General features: G+C 49.1%; 1 protein-coding gene across 4 annotated transcripts in view; it reads right to left on the bottom strand.

Annotated features, from left to right (window-relative positions):
* Nucleotides 1-22,372, bottom strand: part of MDGA1 (MAM domain containing glycosylphosphatidylinositol anchor 1) — a 185,823-nt gene that overhangs the window by 17,256 nt on the left and 146,195 nt on the right. For all 4 annotated transcript variants that reach the window (XM_039531598.1, XM_039531600.1, XM_039531601.1 and 1 more), the window contains exons 12-15: nt 19,502-19,679; nt 18,326-18,349; nt 9,456-9,608; nt 8,339-8,473 (exon numbers count right to left, since the gene is read on the bottom strand). In XM_039531598.1, coding sequence (XP_039387532.1) covers nt 8,339-8,473; nt 9,456-9,608; nt 18,326-18,349; nt 19,502-19,679 — 490 coding nt within the window. The remainder of the gene's footprint in view (nt 1-8,338; nt 8,474-9,455; nt 9,609-18,325; nt 18,350-19,501; nt 19,680-22,372) is intronic.

Here is a 22,372-nt window from a genome sequence, read left to right as displayed (position 1 = left end):
CAGAGACCAAGTGCAGGGCAGTTGCTGGGCCCCACGTCTGTAGCAGCTGGTGCATGGCAGACTGCTGGGATGGCTCAGTGCAATGCCCTGGCAGGCAAATAGCAGGGAAGAGCAGGTGAAAGAGAAGCAGAAGGGAGCGCCTATCTTTGCTGTGGAACTGAAGGTGCTGCTCCAAATCCTTTCTGTCCTCCCACTCACTCCCCACCCTCAGCAGCCCATCGGAGGTGAGCCTTGCCAAAGGACTGCATGCTGGAGAGGGTAGCAGCCTCATGGTTCAGTCCAAGGAGGATGTTTTAACATGTTCCAACTTGTTCTACTTCTGATTTTCTGCCAGGATCAGATTATGGAAAAACAGACCCTTCCCATTCTGGGCTGCGACCGGAAATTCTGCAGGAGACTGGCTGTTCTGATGGATTCCCACCCTGCTCCTGCAACCTCAAAAGGTGTTAGGGTGCCTCTCCAACCTCTCAAAGCCTTTTACTATCTGGGCAGCCACGACTGGAAGCGATGGCAGTAGCTGCACCTGCATCAACAGGTTCATGTATTTTAGGATTTTTCATGTAAAAAAAAATGCTAATTCCCAATGCACAATTGTGCCTCCCTAAGGCCTTCTGGAAGAGGCAGGATAACTGGATTTTAGCCTCAGCAGCCAAAAGGCAGTATTGTACTTTGATATGCTGGGGACATCCAGCTGGTGTTCTCCTAAGATGCAGCAGGAATGAACACTAGCACATATGGCTGTTCTGCTGAAAGGTACCTGGATCAACTAACTACAGGATAGATGCAATCTTCATTGACATACCTATGTTGCTGGGCAGTGGCGAAGCAATTAAAGCTCCACTTAGAGAACAGAAAGGTGGCCTAGCAATACATAAGGTGGCCTAGCAATACATAAGGAGAATGCGGCTGTGTAGGTAGATCTCCCTCCCACTTTCTCGTTATTTCTCTTAAGTGCCTGATAAGTTTTGATTTCAGGGTTTGAATAATTGATCAAAACACCTTGTGCCCTGGAGAGGTGGTTGGGCTGCAGTTCTAAACAGCTGCTCAACCAGGTGCAAAAGTTCTGTAATCCTAAACCAGAAGGGAGTGGGGAGACAGAGTGGGGTCTCCTCTGAGCAACTGGGGGTGACTGGGTTAAGCTGCTTCCCACGAGGACACCCTTCATGGCAACTCGAAATGAGCGAACAGTGCCAAAGGTTATCTGCACATATTCACTGGCGTCTGTAGGTGAATCTGTGTTGCCTGTTTCTACCCATTGAAGATTCATTTCCCACTGACGTTCCTGTAAGCGAATTCCCCGTCAGGATGGAATGCTGCCAGACAGTGAATTGTAAGCAAACATGAGAGCATGTTTGAAGAATACAAATGCTGAATGTGTATTTGTATTTGCACTGGAAACTTGACGCTGTGGGACCAGGGGCAGCTCTAGGAATTTGGCCGCCCCAAGCAGTCATGCCTGCGGGACGTGCACCGGAGCCGCGGGACCAGCGGACCCTCCGCAGTCATGACTGCGGGACGTGCACCGGAGCCGCGGGACCAGCGGACCCTCCGCAGTCATGACTGCGGAAGGTCCGCCAGACCCGCCTACCGCCCTGCCGGCAAAATGCCGCCCCAAGCGCGTGCTTGGCGCGCTGGGGTCTGGAGCCGGCCCTGTGTGGGACACACTTTCAGTGTGGGGGAGCACAGGGGAGCGCGCGGGTCAGGGCAGATGGATTTATGATCAAAAGAGGGAGGGGAGAAGGGGTTTTAGTCACAGAATTAAACATCAAGTGAATCTTTTCTTTGTCCATGACGTGTTCTTTAGTTTTTAAATTCTAAGCCCTCGGGGCAGGCGACAGTTTTGTTTTACATCTGTAAAGTGTCAGGCACACTTTAGGTGCTGTATGCAAATAAATAACAATAAGAATCAAGCTCATCCAATCAGAGGATAGACACATACTAGTTATTGGACTCAAGTCGGAGTAACCAGATTTCTCAGTCTGTGACATAAAGGAGGTCAGACAAGATGATCTTTTGGTCCCTCCTGGTTTTAATAATCTATGGTCCTAATTCAAAACTCATTGAAATCCACGGAAAAACTCAGATTGACTTCAATGAAATTTGGGTCAGCCCCTATGTATTCAATCAAGAGAGTATGAACAACATAGTACAAATATATGGTTATCTTGCCAGGTTTTTATAACCCTGCTTCTCATCATGGCAGTTGAGCAACTTCCAAAAAATAAAATATACAAGTAAACAGCTGCTATCAGAGTACACTGAAGTATAGCAGAGGACTGAATGCTCCTCGCCCACAGCAAACAACCCATGAACTGATATTTGTTTGCATAAAATAGTCAAATACATTTTGAACAACAAAAAAAATCAGGAAAAGCCAGAGTGTATTTAGGGATGATTCATGAACAAAAAAAGGGTTAAATGTACTGAATAAATTATTCATTGCAAATTGTTCACTCAGCTCCTATTGCAACTTATTTCCCAAGAGCCTCGAGGGATGTGAATCATGCCCATTTGGAGAAATATGCCTCCTCTACTTCATCTCAATGACATAATCTTACATGATACAGTGCTGTGCCCTCTGGAGGCAATTCAACATGTTTTATAAAGATGTGTTATAGAGTGGGACCTCTCTTCACCCACTACTAAAAAACAGCCACCTGCAGGGTGGAAAGTAGCAGCTGTTTTTAACAGTGCTCAGTAACACTACACAACACAGGAAGTGATGAACACACAGGTTTACGGGATGCATTTATCCACCCTGCAGGCTGGTCAGGAGCCTGGAGGCTAACATCCTGAATCTTGTGACAAGTGCCCTGGGATCATTAATGCCTGCAAATATCAGGGCCTCTGTTTCATCTGAAAGCTGGCACCTCTGTCTACCTAGGTACCTCTCTGCCCCTCATCCCCATACCAGTTTCAGTACTGACTCAAAAAGAACATCTCCATCTGAATCACCAGCATCACTTCACGTTTCCCTGGGAGGCATCCCATCCAGCTAATGGCCAGGCTGGACCCCATTTAACTTGGTGACCAGACAGGCTCACAGTCAGAGGTGGATTGGAATAACAGTGCCTGTAATACTCGTCAGCTGAGTTTGAGAGATGTTGGACAGACCCACGATAATAAACCTGTTCCCTGAACTTCAGGATTGGAGGAGGGGTAGTTCCCAACCTCCCTCTCTGAGGCCACATCCCCCCACTAGCCTGGATGCAGACCTCACATGGCAGTGACTAGTACTGGTAGTAAATGTACCAAAAAACCTGAACATTTTGACCCAGGCTAGCAGTGACATCATGAATCCGAAGGCAGGGGAAAAAATTCCCTTTCACTGATTGGATGAAAGTAGTCACATGACTGGCTATTCAGCCCCCAAGTACCTCCAATTTGTGCACAGTTACTGCTTTAGGAGAGAGGAAGCATTCTGGGGAGGAGTCTGGGACCTTGATTGTGCTAATGAAGCCATCTAGCATGGTGGCCACACATATTAAGGCGCTATGTCTGAGAGGAGCCAAATCCCCTGCTCTGATAGACCCCCAACCCATTCACCATCTGGGACTGCAATCGACAACACAAGTAAATGAAGGCGGCATCCCAATCTCCACTGCAAGCTCTGTGTGCATGGGTGTGTCTGGCAGGGGAGAAGATCTGGTGCTGCCCTGGAACAGCGGATCATTTGCACAGCATTGCAACTGCTATTACGGCAAGAAGCACCATAGATAAATAGCTGTGAATCTTGATATGAGTAGTCATGGTAAGAGACACTGCTTCAGCTCCAGCAATTAATCTCTTATGCTAGTATCCTGCAGGGAGGGAGCTTAATGGTTAAACTCACGGTCAAGACTCCTGGGTTCTAGTCCCAGCTGTGGCACTGACTTATTGTGATACTTCAGACAAGACTCTTCTCTGGGTCTCAGCTTCCTCTGTTGTTAACTAGGGTTAATGGTACTGAACCCCCTCATGGGGTGTGTGAATTCATTCATTCATTCATGTGGGTGAAGTGAAATGTAAAGGGATCCTTGAATGGAGACACACCAAAGAAGGGCTAAAGACAATTGTTTTCTAGATTTCCTTCTACTGCAAACAAGATGCTCTGCCGCCCTGCATTGTAGAAAGGGGATTCCCCACCTCTAGGTTCCTCAGGGCATCTCAAGGTCATCTAATTCTGAGGGTGTGTGTGTGGAAGAAGCAACAGCCAAATAACTCAAGGGGAATGGGAGAGCTCCAGAGAGCTCCCCTCCATCCCGTTCTCGGCTCAGCTGAGAGACGTTCAACATTGCCCTGCTCTGTTAGTCACTGAATATTTTATACCCTGGCTACAAACGCTCCATTTGTACTCGGTTTCTCTCTTTCGTCATATCTATTATAAACGAGCAGGGGCTGGGAACTCTCCGAGGGAAGATTTGCCTGGATGGCTATGGATATTTTATAGTCAAATCGTGAGAGTAAAGCAGCTTCCAAGTCATGGTGGTGGTGGTGGTTGTGGTGGGGGGAGAATAAAAGGTAATAAACTAGTTATTAAAAAGAAATAAATGTTGACTTTTACACTGCTTCTTTCCATGGTGGCAGAGGGCTGCATGGCGCCGTGGTGGAGGGCCAGCTGCCGGGAGAGGCTGGGACTCATCTGCATGCTGGCCCCGGGGCCTGCTGATGTTCTTCGGGTCATGCAAACGGGACACAGGCTGGCACTGGTGCGATGGGCCTGTGCTAGCACTCGGTCTGGTCCAGCTGTGCTGGCCAAGATATAAACACTAGTGTGCGCGGTGCACGTGGGAATGGACAGCTTAGGGAGAGTGAAAGGAAAGTGGCTCAGATGTGCAGTGGCTAAGTTATCGCCATCAGACTGTCAGGTGTGAAGCGTGGCTGGGTGGGAGTTCTCAGTCCAGTTCCTCATTTGGCACAACAGGTCCTAGTGAAGAGGCCAACGACTGAATGAACCGGAGAGCTGGAGCCCTGAGTGGAATGGACCTGCTCTGTGGCTGGATGACTTCAGCCTCAAGGGACAGCTGTTTGGCACCCTTCAGCAGTACTAAAGCTGCGGGGCCTGGTCCCACTTGATCCCCTGATCATGCAAGCAAAACTGTTCTTAGAGCAAGAAATACCGACTGGAAATCAAGATCTAACCACAGAGCCTTCTGGAGGGAACACAGTGTGTCCTTAATGGGGGAGATTAGCTACTGCCCAGAGAGCCCTCAGGCTGGAGAACTGCTGAAGGCAGGAGCATCTAGGGAAGGACCAGGTCCAAGAAATGTGGTGGATGCTAGTGGAGATCCCCAATGCTGGGTCAGAGTCCAGAGGGATGAGAAGAGGAGCTGGTGACATGCCAGCACTGGAAGACTAGTCAGCTTCATGCAAGCAGTAGGGAAATTGACCCCAAAGTGCAGGCTTTAGCAGTAGGTCACCTTACAGAACAAGATTTGGTGAGACAGGCAGTGTTAGGGTTACTGGTTGCTCTGATTTACTGGGAACATACTGATTTTGCCCTGGTGTCCCAGCAAATTATACTGAAGCCAGACTGATTCGAGACCACAGCGATGGGCACTGCTCTAAAACAGAGAGAAGGTAAGTATGTGAACTCAGATTTATGGAAGGATGCATTGTTGGGCCACAGCTCCAACAGGCAGAGGGAGAAGCATTCCCTCTCCCCTGTGACTCTATCCGGTCAGTCTGCATTTTAAAGAATTCATTCACCCTCAGCTCAAGCAGCACCAAACCTGAGAAATCATCAGATGCCATTAACATTAACTTTGTGCGAGATGGCTGGATTGTTTAACAGCCCCTTTGGGTGGCAAGAGGGGAGCGGGGACCAGACAGGGAGGATCATATTAAGTCTGAATGGAGAAATGAACAGAAGCTGAAAGATTCCTGAGGCTGGGGCATGGAAATGGAACCCAGCGGTTGTCCCAAGTCTCTGGAGTCACTGAGACTTTCTGGCTTCTTAACAGCTGGAGTCAACGCAGAAAGGGTTAAAATGCCAATGAGCAAAAGAACTCCAGTGCATTCGTTCCCCTCTGCATCCATTTCATCCTCCCTCCAAACCAAACCCAGACCACCATGTTACATGTGGGTGCTGAAAGGTTCCGACGGGAAGAGGGTCTTTGTCTGTCCTGCAGAAGGGGTTTCTCGTAGTGCCCTGTATGAGGTACACTGCCCTATGCCCAAACTAAGCAAGGCTGGAGGAGCTCTCTTTTCCCCTGCCACTCCTCCTTCCGCCACTGGTCTGTCTCACTCTGCGCTGGACTGATGAAGGGGGAAAGCCTTCTAAGATGTCTGGAGAAGGGCTGGGTAAAAACATACACTGGTCAGTCCACAGCAAAAGCTTCTGATTCACTCCACAGGCAATTGTGGCTGACCTGGCCAGAGGAGGTCAGGAGAGTCCATGCACAAAGCCATGCGAGTACTTTGTTGTGACCCAAGCTCTGCTGAGCGATTGGATGAGTCCAGCAGGCACAGAAAATCCCGGTGTGAAGTGGGTCTGACAAGGGTCTAAATTCTGCACAACCTACCCCTGAGAGCACCAACACAGCCCGGCCCACTCATACAGCAAGTATGAGCATATTGAGATCCCGCTGAATTGTCACGACATTGAGAGTGCGGGGCAAAATCATAGACTCGTAGGACTGGAAGGGACCTCAAGAGGTCATCTAGTCCAGTCCCCTGCACTCCTGGCAGGACTAAGTATTATCTAGACCAGTGGCTCTCAACCTTGCCAGACTACTGGACCCCTTTCAGAAGGCTGATTTGTCTTGCGATCCCCAACTTTCACCTCATTTAAAAACTACTTGCTTACAAAATCAGACATAAAAATACAGAAGTGTCCCAGCACACTAGTACTGAAAAATGGCTTACTTTCTCATTGTTACCATATCGTTATAAAATAAATTGACTGGAATATAAATATTGTACTTACATTCCAGTGTATAGTATATAGAGCAACATTAACAAGTCATTGTCAGTATGAAATTTTAGTTTGCACTGACTTCACTAGTGCTTTTTGTATAGCCTGTTATAAAACTAGACAAATATCTAGATGAGTTGATGAACCCCCTGGAAGATCTCTGCATACCCCCCAGGGGTACATGTACTGCTGGTTGAGAACCACTGATTTAGACGGTCCCTAAGTCCTCATTGAAGGTCTAGGGGTGGACACCTAAGTGACCGCTAGGACAACCTTCACCTCCTCATTGCTGGGAAGCAGTCCACAGCCACATAACCAGAATAGTCCAAGCCAGGCAGGAAGTGCCCAGATTCTGGACCCCAGCCTCTTCTGCCTTGCTACACACAGGAGTCATGGTGTAAGGGACTGGTCCCTGGAGTACATTCCATGCCATTGACCTCAATGGCATTGAGGCAGAGCTGTTAATTAACCCCATTTACCAGAAGGCGGCCACACTCCTGTCTGGGCCGTGATTTTTTCAGTCAGACTCCAGTCCAGCAGGAGATTAATAACCCAGTGCACTGTGGGAAAAGTGCATCTATTATTCAAATTAATGAAATTATAATCAAGAGGTGACAAATTAGCAATTACTCCATGACTGTATATGGAAACTCATTAGTGTGCCAGGCTCTTCCATGGTGCTTGCTAAGCACATGGGCTCCTGCTCCTCTGACTGCTGAGTTGGGTGGGAGGAGATGCCCCCTCAGAACAGCTTTGCCTCAGGATACAACCCCCCTCCCCACAGATCTGTCATCCTGGCTTCCACCCCAAAACCACTTCAGCAACCACGGAGTCCCATTTTTCCCTTATGTCCCACAAAGGGACAATACCCCCCCTGATACAATTCCCTCTGCACCCCTCCAGGCCCACAGTCTCTCCTGTGATATCACACCCTGCTGTCTCAAGGGGAGAGACGGGAACACTCACAGCTGGCCGAGGAGGGAATGAGGGGGATTGTGGGATGGCTGCGGTGTGGCGAGAGAACGAGAGATCAGATGCAAGGGCGTGATGTTATGCTACAGTGCAGGGGATAGAAGAGCAGGGGTGAGGGGCTGCTGCAGGGGATGGTGATGGGGAGCAGGTGTTCTACAGGAAGGAGATGATGAAAGGAGCACAGCCCTGTTTCATGGAGGACCGCGGCATGGTGCTGGTGTGGTAGGGAGGCAGAGGCTCAGGGGCTGAAGGGCTACTGCCAGGTGCAGGGCAGGCACTGCAGGGAACTGGTGCCCTTGTCAGAGAAGGCTTTAAATGCAGGGCTCACAGCCTCATTCAGCTCTGCACTGGGGCAGTGAAAAAGGACTATTTGAGGATAACAGAGGATCACAGAGCAGACATGGCTGGAAGACCGTCCCCCATGGGGGATTCCCACCCCAGGCCAGTGTTGCCCCTTCTCGGGTGACTCACCAATGTGCTTCCCGTACATGTGGTAGAAGAAGGAGACGCAGAAGTACTTGCCGGTGATGTTGTACAGGGGGCTGATGAGCCGGGCCTTGTCTCCTTGCACCCGGGGCCGGGAGGCCTCAATGAACATGTAATAACCTACAGACCAAGAGGGAAAGGGGGGGAAAGGCAATGCACCAGGTCTCCCTCCCTGCAGCTCAAAGGAGATGCTGACAGCTTAGAACCAACATCTAGGGCAGGCTCTGACATGGAAAGAAATGCTGGGAGAAGGAGTCAGGCTTGCTCTTCTTACCCCTGGCTGAGCAGCCTTTGCTTTGAAAACACCCAACCATGTTCTTGGCCAGTTGTGCCCTGCTGATCCTGCTCAGGTTTTTTCACCTGCCACTGGCGTATACTGAGGAGTGGCAGCAGGCAGTTTGAGCTGGCATGGCAGAGGTCATGCTTTTCAAATTTTGGGATATGGGCGATGGGTGGGGGGGATTAAGTCCTTCCCCTGCAGCACTGGGAATCCCAAATCTGACTGCTTTGTGCAGGAGGAGAACTGGGGAGTGAAATGGATGAGAGAGGAAAGTGGAACTGATCACTCTAATTTCACTGTGCCAAGTTGAGTGAGAAGCTCCAACAAATTTGCCCTGGATGGCAAGATCTTTAAATAACAATATCAGAGGGGAGATTTGGTGGGCTGGTGGCCTCACTGGGATCCCTCCTTAAGATAACATCTGGTTGGAACCAACTTGGACATTCCTCAGTTTCCTACTTGCTTCTCCTTCTGTGACTTCAAAACAAGCATCAGATGGGACAAGGGCATTTGGCAGCAGGCAATTAGCTGGTAACGAGCTCTCACTATTTCTTTAAACAAAGTTGTGGGCGTTTTAATTGTGTATTTAATGCCAATCAGTAGCATGCAAATTAACCGCCTGCTCCCTGCGCCCCATGCAGAGCAGACGTGTGTGCCTGGAAAGCAGATCAGCACTCCATCCTCGGGATCTTGGGGGTGGAGGGGCAGCGGGCTGAGGGCTAAGGAGCCCCTGACAGGGCTTTGGCAAGACACAGTACAATGGCTCTTCATGCTCTCAACATGCACAGAGCTGAGCAACAGGAAAACTGGAAGCCTGCGTACCTTCTTCTGTGCCACTGATATCTGTGGATGGCCCTGTGTTGACCGTGCGCTTGGGGTTCTGAGTCAAGGCATTCTGACGGGTCCAGTCAAAGTTGTCCATCTTGTCTTGTGTGAAGCCACAGATCTTCTCGTCCTCAAAGTGGCAGGTGTTATCTGTGGGCAGAAAAGGGGCTGATCAGTTACTGAGCTTCACCATACCTCAAACCTGCTGGTTTGGCTTTTTCACTCGGGGGGAATGCGCGAGTCTGTAATGCTGCGTCAGTGCAGAAGGAATCCATGTCACCACAGGGATAGGTGGGAAGGGAACTAACCAGGGAGGAAAACTTAATCAGCTTAAAAAACCCAAGGAGTCCTTGTGGCACCTTAGATACATCTAGCTTGGGTAGAGGATGTGATTGTCTACAACAGTGGAATAAGGGTACTAAGACCAAGGAGAAAGGAGAATCAGTAGGGTGCTCCATGGGGGCAGAGCTATAGAAGGGTAAAAGGAGCATTCAAGCTAAATATACCAGAAAAGTTTTCTGAAAGTGATATCTGCTAGATCAGGGGTCGGCAGCCTTTCAGAAGTGCTGTGACGAGTCTTCATTTATTCACTCTCATTTAAGGTTTCGTGTGCCGGAAATACATTTTAACTTTTAGAAGGTCTCTTTCTACAAGTCTATAATATATAACTAAACTATTGTTGTATGTAAAATAAACAAGGTTTTTAAAATGTTTAAGAAGCTTCATTTAAAATTAAATTAAAATGCAGATCCCTCCAGACTGGTGGCCAGGACCTGTGCAGTGTGAGTGCCACTGAATATCAGCTTGCGTGCCGCCTTTGGCACATGTGCCATACGTTGCCTACCCCTGTGCTAGATTGTGGAATCATCTCCCGGTAGAAGCCTCATCGCCAGGATATTTGAAACCAGACTGGACCAAGCATGAGCAAATGCACTGTAGGCAAGAATCTGAGGCCAGGTCTACTCTAGAACAGGTTTGCAGTAATAGATATAACAGCAAAGCCCCCTAGTGGAGAGACAACTTATATTGACAAAGGAGTTCCTTTGCTTGTGTATCAAACCACTTCCCTGAATGACATAAAAGCTACATCGGCCAAAGGACTCTTTTGCTGATATAAGCTGCATCTACACAGGGGATTTTGCCAGCACAGCTGTGTTGGCTGGAGAGTGATTTTTTTCCCCCTCACTCCTAACTGATACTTTTAGGCAGCAAATCTTTGTAGAGTAGACCTGGTGTGAAACAAGCTATACCAGCAAAAGCACTTTTATGCTAATGTAACTGCCTGGACACTTTTGCTGGTACAGAATTTTTTTTTTTTAAGTCATCTTCCTCCCCCAACTGACAATACTATTCCGCAAAAGCTTCTAGCGTTGACCTGACGTTACATTGGCTCCCAGAGAGTGGACCAAATGGACCTGACAAGGCTTCTCCACCTTTAACTTTTATGATAAAAGACAGGTCCCAGGTCAAGAAGATCAAGGCCCAACCACTGACCTTGGATGCCTGCACTAGGATTCTGTGGAGCTGTATGTAGGAAAGCAATAGAGAAGAAATAGAACAAGGTCCAGTGATGGCAGGTGAAAATGCTTGGAGGCTGGAGACCGCGCTCCATAGGTTAGGAACCTGGATAAGACTGGGACTGCTCAGTTTAGAGAGGAAGCAAATTGGAGGGAACACAAGTGAGGTATAAAAACTCACACACCAGTGGATTGTGCAGCGAAAGTAAATCAGGATTGTGACCCTGACAGACCAGGTGCCAGCTCATGCCAATGTCCCCATGTTTCCACTGAATGCTGACAATTACATTGCTAGAATCAGCCTGGCTCACCTGTGTCTTAGTATTGTTAAAATAGGTATTAGAAGAAGAAGAGTGTGTTTAGGATTTAAACATTATCTCACTTATAACATTAGTATCCCATATTGCACAGTGATGTTTGAGCATTTGTACTGTAAGCCTCTAACTGTGTAAATACCAGACAGGAGAGAGACATTAACTAGTGTGAAACACAAGCATCCAACAGAGGCTGTTATGTCCTGCCCAACAAGGAAGGCCCATCAGCACCAGAAGGACTAGAGTGGAACATTAAAGAGGACAAAAGACTTTGCTGTTTACTCTCCCCCGCCCACCCCACAAAGATGAGTCATGCAAGTGAATTCCTCCCATGAGCTGAGTTTGCAGCTCAAAGCAGATGGGGGGAAGGGAATAAAACTCCCTAACATGGAGGAGCAATGTCTCATTGCTGCCTGGACTCCGGGGAACGAGGGGAAATGGGGGGGGGGGGTTTCTAGGCACAAGCAAGGGATCCCCAGCTGCTTAGCTTCGGTTAGACCTAAAGGACACATAGAACTTGTTTATTATAGAAACTTCTGTTACCTTTTGAATTTTAAGATTGTAACTCATTTGTGTACACATGTTCACTGGCTTTAACCTTATAAATAACTCCCATTTCCTTTCCCTAGTTAATAAATCTTTAGATAGTTTAGTATAGGATTGGCTACAAACATAGTCTTTGGCATGCAAACTAAAGTGCAACTGACCTGGAGTAAGTGACCAATTCTTTGAGATTGGGAATAACCTGAATATTTGTGTGATTCATGGTGTAAGGGATCATCTATCACAAAGGCAGGCTTACCTGGAGTACCCAAGGGGACTGTCTGGGACTCCATGTTAAGTTATAGTGCCTGAGGCGTTTACACTTGATAATTGTCTGGTGAAATCTAAGTATAGCACTTGCAGCCAATTAGGGGTTTGTGCCCTGGTTCTTAACAGTCTGCCCTGAGCCCCTGCAGGACAGCTCAACCAGGAGCTCCTCTCTACAAGGGGCAACCAATGAAACTGGGAAGCAACACGTTTAAAAGGAGAAACTGACAGGGGCTAGCAATCCCCCTGCCTTGGGACACAAGCCGAGCACTAAGCACCAGCAACACATTTCCCCTATGGGCATGTGAAAGCACAACTCTCATTTACATCAGTTCCTATGTTTCCAAATTCCTGTAGCCCCAATAAGTCTGATTCTGGATGTGGCTTGCTTCAGAAACTGGCTGGGAGAGAGCCCGGGGTCACATGGAATTCAGTGGCTCAGTCAGGGTCTCTGGAGACCTTATCTGGAGTATAGAACTTGGGGCTTTAAACTGTTGTCCCCTCTTTCTACTGCATGCCTATCTCTCCTTGATGGCACATCGCTATGGGGACTGGATAGCCCCCACCATGTTAGACTTGGGAGGGTGAAAAGGAAGAGAAATGGACTCTTCTGAGATCCACTCGTATCCACACACAGCCCTCACTATCACCTGCGCCTTATGCTCTGTCCATGAGGGACTCAACCACAATGGTTCACTGACCAAGGCAGCTGGGTTTTGCTGCTGAATGCAGGCCCCTGGAGCTCGGCAGGAATGCAGTCATAGGGAGCTCCGCTGCCCATTTAACTGCTGATTAACCCTGGCTAAGTGCTCTCCATTCAGTCCATTCATTTCTAATTAGCATCTTAATCCAAATTAGCTATTGCTTTGTAGTGCTGAGCGCAGGGGCTGCTCTGCAGCTGAAGCTGGAAGAGGAGGAGGGAGAAGTGGGGACTGGCCCTGGCAAGAGCCTGGGAGATTGGAGGCCTGGGGATCATGGTCATATGTTCTCCATGGCTGGTTTGTCTCCAGCTCCGAAAGGCAGGGGAAGAAGCGAGACCGCAGCTGCGCCGTGTCCTTTCCAGCGGGTTATGTGAATAAGGTGGCTGAGATCCAGGCCTGTTGTGCTGCTGGATGTGCTGAGACCTTCAGATCACGACAGGGGAGGCTGGTATTCACCAGCCTCCAATCTGTTTAGGTTGTACCAACAAGCCTGGCTTCACCTCCACCAGGCCCAGCTCCTGTACCAGCACAACCAGCCCTGCCAGAGTGAAATACTCGCCATGGTTTAGCCCCTGGGTAATCCCAACTACAGTTCACGGGCTGTTGGTTGTGGTTCGCTGAATGCATGGTGTGCTCATTTGCGTGTCATTACCCAAAATGCACTTCCCACTCAGAGTGACTGAGCAGGCAGGCTGGTGTGTGACACACTGAAAACAAGGGAAGGAACAGCATTTGAATTGTGGGGACACCCTGCGGGACTTGGGGGTGCTGGTGAGGACACAACTATGTCCACCGTAGGAGGAGAGATTAAAAAGACTGGGACTGTTCAACTTAGAAAACAGACAACTAAGGGGGGTGGGGGATCCAAGTCTATAAAATGGTGTGGAGAAAGTGAATAAGGAAGTGTTATTTACTCCTTCGCATAAGACAAGAACTAGGGGTCACCCAATGAAATGAATAGACAGCAGGTTTAAAACAAACATAAGGAAGTACTTCTTCACACAACGCACAGTCAACCTGTGGAACTCATTGCCAGGGGATGTTGTGAAGGCCAAAACTATAACGTGGTTCAAAAAAGAACGAGATAAGTTCATGGAGGATAGGTGTCTCGATGGCTATTAGCCAAGATGGTCAAGGATAAAAATCCCATAATCTGGGTGTCCCTAAGTCTCTGACTGCCAGAAGCTGGGAGTGGACAACAGGGGAAGGATCATTCAAAACTGTCTTGTTCTGTTCATTCCCTCTGAAGCATCTGGCCCTGGCCACTATCAGAGAGAGGATAGTGGGCTAGATGGATCATTGGTCTGACCTAGTAAGGCCGTTTTTATGTTCTTATGCAACAATACTTGTAATGATCCCCTGCATCGCTGAGAATACACCAGTAACCTGACGGCTGCCCCGGCAGTGTGATGCAAACCCTGCCTCAGATTCCATCCACCTGGCTGGGATCCTGGTTCAGCAACAAGAAAAGCAAAGGAACCTCCTTGTTTAAATATTAGACCGTTGGGTTAAATATTGAACACAGAAGCTTTTCTCTGGGTTGTCAGAGCCAAGGTGGAGCAGGATTCCCAAAGGCAGCTCTTCCTTCACCTGGCAGAGTACCTCAATGTGCTTTGCAGTGGTTGCAGCTGAAAGTGCCCTGGTATTTAACCCTGGTCACAGCCACCTCCCTGAACTCACCCAGGAGTGATCCTCTGCCATGGCTCTTAGCATTTCTAGGCTTTTCCCCTTTTAGAAAAATGGAACAGAGGTTTTCACATCAGGCATGGGGGAGCCAGTCCCAGCCCGGATATTCAGGCTGCTGTGGTGCACGTAAAGAAGGAAGCTATTCCCAGTTACAGACTATGGGAGCCAAATAGTGATTGTTAGGGGTACCTGCACTTGTTATTATTGTGGTTTGATGGCTAAGACATGGAACTGGGTTACAGGAGAGTTGGGTTTTATCCCCACTCTGCCACTGACTTCCTGTGTGACTATGGGCAAGTCACTTCCCCTTGGTGTGTCAGTTTCCCCAGCTGTACAGTGAGGACAGTGATGCTTAATCACCTTTTGTAAAGTGCTTTGGGATGCAAGGATGAAGAGTGCTATATAAGAGTGTTCAGTATTATTAGATCCATAATGCATTCCACCTAAGGATCTCAAAGTGCTTTATAAACATTCATTCACTGAGCTTCAGAACACCCCGGGGAGATACGTAATCATTATCCCCATAGTACAGGTGGGGAAATTAAGACCGAGCACGACATACAGCCTGATTTGCACTCATTGCACAAACAGCCAATGACTGAGCAGGGAATAGAAACAGGAATCTCCAACTTCAGTCCAGTGCTCGAGCCACTAGGCACACATACTCCTTTCCCAGGGCTGGGTATAGAACTCGAGAATCCTGAATCTCAGAGCCATGCTCTAACCACTCAACTCATTTCTCACTCCCGCACATTCACAGTAGGGGAGGAGGTTCAACTTTCTCTGGAGCATCTGCCATTGACCATTGTCAGAGGCAGGGCTAGACGCACTAGGCGCAAGCAATGGACTGGATGAATCTCCTTAGGTCTATTCAGGCATGGTAAATCCCATGGGCTGATCACCCTCTATCGCATGCAATAGATGACCGATCACGTTAGCATGACGTGCAGTGAGACGGGAACACTGCTCCTGCTCAGGAAGGGAATGACCTGTGGCAGAGAAAACACTAATCTCTTATATTTCACTACGCATCATTTCCAAGGATGTCAGAATGCTAGACTGGACATACGGGGAAATCATTTCACCCACCACTTCTGGAGTGGAACACGGCAGCTGTTTGACTGCACACACAAGTTCTGCACACGAGTTTAGTATAGGAAATGAAGATTGTAAGCAACTGAACCAGCAGGGGGAGTTCTGGGAGAAAGAACAGACTCACCCGAGCTGGAATTTGGCCCTGGGTTAACACTTTTACTCTTGCAGTAAGTGCCAGGAGATCTTTACTGACCACAAGGAGTCAGGGATCCCGTAAAACAACAGAAGGTATCACTTAACTTCTTAGAGTTGGATATATTTTTATTGGTTATTGTCACTCCTGTCTTTAACCTCAAAGTGCATGAAAGTTAAGCACCCAGTCCCCTCCCTTTGGATTGCTGCTGCACTTGCGTCTGTAACCATGCCACAAGCATGCATGGCCCAACATCATTAACATCTTATTAGGCCAGAAGAGAATATGCATGAAGAAATAATTATATTAAGCAACACTCCGAGTCTGTAAATTAATCACCATTATGTGTGCCCTGGATCAGGCTGCCATGGGCATTAATCATCTCATCTTTGCCTTTTGCTCCAGAGAGCTGGGCATTCGGGAGGGAATTCAAAGTGGAAGGAAGGAGAGTTAAGGACAGAGAGAGACACTCTGATGACCTGTGGAGCCAGCAGCTCCAAAGCAGGGCCGGCTCCAGACCCCAGCGTGCCAAGCGCACGCTTGGGGCGGCATTTTGCCGGGAGGGCGGCAGGCGGCTCCAGCGGACCTTCCGCAGTCATGCCTGCAGGAGGTCCACTGGTCCCGCGGCTCCAGTGGACCTCCCGCAGGCATGACTGCGGAGGGTCCGCTGGTCCCGCGGCTCCGGTGGACCTCCCGCAGGCACGTCTGCAAGAGGTCCCCCGGAGCCGCGGGACCGGCGACCGCCAGCGCGCCCCCCGCGGCGTGCCGCCGTGCTTGGGGCAGCCAAATTCCTAGAGCCGCCCCTGCTCCAAAGGGTGGGGTGCCATTCTGGGTTATTAACTTTGCAGCATGGACACAAAGCCAGCAGCCTTCGTGACCATGTCTCACTGGCCAGCAGGTCTGAAGGGAAGGGGCGTTGCTATAAAGCGGGGATGGTCAAAGCAACGACAATGCAGTTGTTCTCACACCTTTCATGCGGTGGGCACGACCCACAAGGAGCAGCACATAGCTCCCAGCATTCAGTGCAGCTTGCCTCAAGATGGAGCACAACATGTGGGACCTGTAACTGTTCCCCTGTATCGAAATGTAAGGGGGGCTGCAACCGTACCCATTTGCATCAGTGTTGTTTTAGTCTTGTGGCCCTTGTCAAGCAGCCAAAATGTCAGATTTTGGAGGCCCCACTTCTCAAGTGCCCAAGGACATGGTCACTCATGAGATAGGGGTCCCCACAGGATTTCCTGAGAGTTATGTGGAAATGAAAAGAAGCGGCAAAAGGAAAGATTTCTCCTATTCACTGAGATGGGATCTCTCCCCAGGCCAGGTGCAGAAGGGAACGTGTTCTGGACGCACAGAATACAGGACCCTGGCAATTTGTTTAATGTTTCCCAGTGGGTCTTCACCAGAGAAGGCACAGAGCTGGGAGAAGGGGCCAAGGTGCAGCCCTCACCTCAAGAGATGTGGGAATCGGAGGCACATGGGACACTTGAGGTACCGCACTGCAGCGTGGGGGAAGGGACATGTTAGTAGGAGGGAATCATACGAATTACAGACAGAGAAGCCTCATGACTAGATAGGAAGCTATTGTCCCTAGCTAGAGCAGAACCTTTTCCTACAGCAAACTCCCTAGCGCAGGGGTTCAAAAACCTCTTCAGAGTGTGGACCACACCTTGTTTGAGAGAATGTGTCCTGTCTGCCTCCCGTCCCAGCTGCCATTGCCTAGACCCCTCCCTCTCCTCCCAGCCACCATCACAGCACCCCTGTAGCAGCTACAGGACTTGCTTACATGGAAAAGGAACATTAGGAAAATACTGAATATATGTTTTCAAATTTGTTTCATTCAGTTTGGCAGCTGGAAACAAGGAGGAGGAGCCAACACTATGGGACCAGCCTGCTCTCTGTGGATCAACAGTCAGTGCTCTGTCAACATGGGAACCTCTGCCCTATTTACCTTGCCAAGTTTCCCCATGATTCAGCCAGTGGGGCTTCCACCCTCACCCAGAGGAGATGATTCCACCACTAGTTCTAACCCTCTGGGGCCACCCTAAACAATCCTCTCTCAAGAACTCTGGGCACCATCCTATTCCTGTTAAACACCCAGGGCCTGATTATTCAGAGATGCTGAGGACTCTCAGCTCAGAGTCAAAGGGAGCTATGGGTGCTCAGTACCTAAGAAAAATCAGGCCCTGCAGCCAGCTCCTAAAGCTTTGGGCTGGAAGTGCATCCCTCAGAGGGAATAACTGGAAGAGCAATGACTGGGCGAAAGAACAATGCTGGGAAAGGAGACTAAGGAACGGGGTGTGGGTGTTTGCAGGGAAAGAAGAGCCATGCTGGAAAACATTCTCCAACATCCCGCAGGAGTACCAGGCAGCTCCCTTCCCAAGTCAGACCAGGCGGGTTATTTTGAAAAAGCCGACATTTGAAAAAGGGACAATGCTGAGTTGCTGATTCCCCCCTTGATAGGAGCATGTTGCAAAGCCACCTGTGCCACCCAGCACCCCTGGCATGGCTGCACCTCCCCATTCTCTCTGGCAAGTCTGGTAATTGCCTGTGGCTGCCCAGGCAGGTATCGCTCAGTATAGTCAAAAATAAAACCGGAGGCCTCGTTGCTTACCTGCCAGGTTGGGATAGTTAATCGCTGGGAAAGGAAACAGAAAACAAACGGGTTTAGAACAGCATTTGTTTCCCAAGGAAAAAAATCAAAATCTGAACAAAAAAGAAACACTTTGAGAAATGCGACTAATGCCCAAATCACCCACAGCCACCCAACAGCCCCTGAGTTCCAAATGAGAGAATCCCTGTGTTTGGGACACACCAGCGTCCTGAGTTTGTGGGTTCACAGTTCTATTTTCAAAATGCAGCCAGAACCCCAAATGCAAACCTTTTGTTCAGCACAAGTCCCTGGATCTAGTGGCTATGCAGGGCTACCCAAGCAGATTCTTTCATGGAATCCATTGGGAATGGGAAGGCTGGTATCCAGCAGGGAAATCCAGACAGCTTCAGACCTGGTGGACAACTGAGGTAGCCGTTAGAATAGGGTCTGTCACCCTGCAGGAAATCAATAGGGTCTAGGTGCTGGTGTGCAGCTAAAGGGGACTGGAATCCCTGGGGAAACCGAGGCACAATTATACCCCATGGGAATGGAGGGTTGTGCAAAATCACATGGAAATGGAATAGGTGGGTCTTACATGCTGAACTGGTGGGGCCCAAACTCCTGAGTGAAACTGAGAGGGCAACTATCTGACAGCATATCAAAGCAGCTCAGTGTCCTGCAGGAATGTGGTGTGGGAGCAGGGAGCTGGGTGTATATCCAGTGATCTGCAGGATCAGGGAGAGGGCCCTGCACTCCACAGGAGTTAGAACACAGCTACAACACATTGGCTTAGCTATGAAAAGAGCTGTGGAATGAACTGCTCCAAGGCCCCCCAAATTCTCTCCCCTTTGTGGTCAGTCCGGCTACAACACAATGCCTATGGCTTGTGCCCTAACATGAACGGAGGAGCCTAATATCATCCAGCAGCAAAGGGGCCATGTAGCGTGGCTGGGAACACTGGCAAGCAAAGAACATAACATTATGTAAAATGAATTTGGCCCCCTACCCAAAGTCTTTGCATGGGGTCCCATGGTGAGGAAGGCTGCAGAGCCCTGGCCAAAGGGCAGTGATGGCACTGCGTCACCACAACACTGCATCACCCTGAGACTCCCTCCTGTAATCACAACCCAACAACCCAACGCTGAGGGGGACCCTGCCCCTGCTCTCTTGGGTGGGATGTAGGGGGAAGATACCTACGTTCCATGTACCGGATGATGCGGGCAGCCATATCACCAGCCCCAAAGTTGGTGATGGGCGTCAGGCGAACCTCATAGCTCTGAGGAACCTTCAAGTTGCGCAAGATGTGCTCCAGCAGCAGGCCTTTCTCCATCTTCTTCACAGGAATTAACGTTTGGACAGTGTTCCTCTGATTCAGCTGCAAGGAAAAAAAATTAAATCCCATGGAATCAGTGTTAGCGGCCTGAAAATGAGACTCTGAAAGGCTCTGTGGGCCATCCAGACCAGGTCTCCGTTCCCTCACAGCCAGGCAGGAATGGTCTTTATAGTCAAGGCCCCCTGTAATCTACTGCCATGAAATTGGCTGTAGAAGTCACTCCTTGTCATAGAACTGTGCTCCAGAATCTCAGCTTTCATTTAAAAGAAACAAAACTTGTAGCCCTTATGGGTGGGAAGATAACCTCGAAAATGTGACAGAAAACCTGAAACAATGGTTCTGAGGAGAATTGCCCCATTTTTCTCAGTCAGGGCCCATAGACTCCATAACTCCATGCACATGGAATATGGCCTTTCCACAACGTAGCACAGAACTCAGCATTTTTGCTGCACATTCCAATTAAGTTGCTGCAGCCAGGCGCATTGGGCATCAGTTCACATGAGCATTTCTAGTGGACAAGCAGTACAGGTCAGCTGTTCAAGCCCCACACCCTGGGTTTGCAATAAGAGTTTCCCTTCTTCCTCCATAAAGGAGAAAGAAAAAGTTGTAGAGACACATAGGAAAAGGAGAAAGCACCTGGACCAAATGAAGTCTGGATGTGCTGAAGTCACTGGGCAGGGATGGCTTCAAGGATTTTACAAGTCCGTTCCATGATATTCTTGAGAAAATGCTGGATGAATGATGTAAAACCTTTGTGGTGCCCATGTTTAAAAATAAAGGCGATATTACAGTGTGTGTCAATTATCACCCATTTAAGTGGACATCACCTGCTATGAAGGTGTGGGATAAGATTACTGAAAAGCATCCATGAGGAACAGTTGAAATTTGGAAGGATCAGCACGGCTTTATGATGGAAAGGAGCACAGTTGATGCCATATTTGCTCTACGAATCCCAATGGAGAAGGTCAGAGAAAAGAGATGGCAACTGGGCCTGGTTTGCGTGGACTTGGAGAAGGGGTATGATCATATACTAAAAGAATTAGTTTGTGATGGAGAGGTGTACTGGAAGGATATGTCCATCTTATACAGGATACGTATGCTGGAGTGAGTACTGTAGTCAAAAACCAAATGGAGCGACGGGAGAGAATTTCCAGTAAACGTTGGCCTGCACCCAGGGTCTACGTTGAGTCCTTTTTTGTTTGCAGCTCTCCTGGCTGAGATAAGTGAGAATCCCGGAAGGGAACTGCCTTGGAAAATGCTATTCGCTGATAACTTAGTGATATGTGCAGAAGACTGAGACCCTGCAAACCAACACTGAACAGTGGCAACACAGTTTTCAGTAGGCCGGTCAAATAGTTGGATGCTCTGTGATAAGAAATGAAATGAGGTTGGGAGGGGCCTAATCCAGGTTGGCCCAGCTGCAGAGAAGTTGGGTGAGGCTAGGCTACGTTGGTATGGACATGTCCAGCAGAGACCTGAGAGTCATATTGGTAGGATGGTCCCTGCAACGATCATGGACGGGAGACTAAATCAGGCTGTCTAGACAACATCATGACTGCGGAGGGCGGCCCAGAGTGCTGGGCTCTCTGGAGAAATGAGCAAAAAAGTCCATTGTCAAAAATGCCTGTTGCTGAAAAGGATCACTGGTGAATGATCTATCATTGAGTGTTTGCAATGATGAGTCATAGAGGTGTGTGTTTGGGTGTCAGAGGGGTGGGAATGGAGGGTATGTCATGGAACTACATTACATTGCTCAGCAAGGTTAGTGAATTTAGGGATTCTTGCTGCAGAATTTGGGGGGCCCTTGGCCACAATATTTGGTCCCATTGTGCTGCAGAGAACATGGGGCCCTGCTTAGTCTCTTCAACACTGCCTTGCCCAGCCTGGCGTTCAATGTCCCAAGCAATGGAGCTTCCTCCACTTCCTTTGATTGACTATTCTGCAACCTGATATTCAGCCTACCTATTCAGCTTTAATTTTGAATTGATTGGACTGGAATAGCAGAGGGGTGGAGATGGGTAGGGTAGGCTGGGGCCAAAATATATGGGCAAAGCACCCAGCTTAGAAGGTCAGGGGAGAGAATGGGGACCCATGGGTCAGGATTGAGGGGCAGGACAAGATTAACAGGTAGGCAAACAAGGCACATGCCTAAGGCCCCGATTATTTTTTTTAAAACCAATGTGGGTTTGCCCCTGACCTGAAACAACTTCATCTACTTGAGTGAATGGTATTGCGAGCTGGAGCACGGGGTCACACCACCACTCAAATCTGGCCTGGACGTTCCTCCATCATGACAAGGGGCTAGCCAGGCCAAAGCTGAGCGGCATTGTGACCCCGTGCTTCAGGCTGCAACACCACTCACTTTAAGTTCTCCAGGGGCTGGGCTGGCAGAGGAAGTCCCAACACCCAGCTGAACCACACTGTGCCATGCCCAAAGGAGCCAAGGACAGAGGAGGGCACTGGGTAAACAAACTGCTGCTTTCTCCAACAAGGTAGGGGCCCAGAAGTGAATGTTTGCCTAGGGCCCAGTAATGGGTTACTCTGGCCCTGCTGAGGGGCTGCGGCAGAGCTGTGTGTCTGGGATCCAGCACTGGAACCACAAAGGGGGCTGCTGGTGAGGATTGCATTAGCAGAGCTGTTGGGAGAGACAGCATACACACTCCCTTCTCTATCAGGTTTCAGCCCCTCACTGACAGACACTGAATGCACTCATAGAACGCAAAACAGTGGCTACC

The sequence above is a fragment of the Mauremys reevesii genome, linkage group 3 (assembly GCF_016161935.1).
Source record: "Mauremys reevesii isolate NIE-2019 linkage group 3, ASM1616193v1, whole genome shotgun sequence".
Lineage (NCBI taxonomy): Eukaryota > Metazoa > Chordata > Testudines > Geoemydidae > Mauremys > Mauremys reevesii.
Note: the sequence above shows the minus strand (reverse complement) of the source record. Positions and strands in the feature narration are given on the sequence as shown.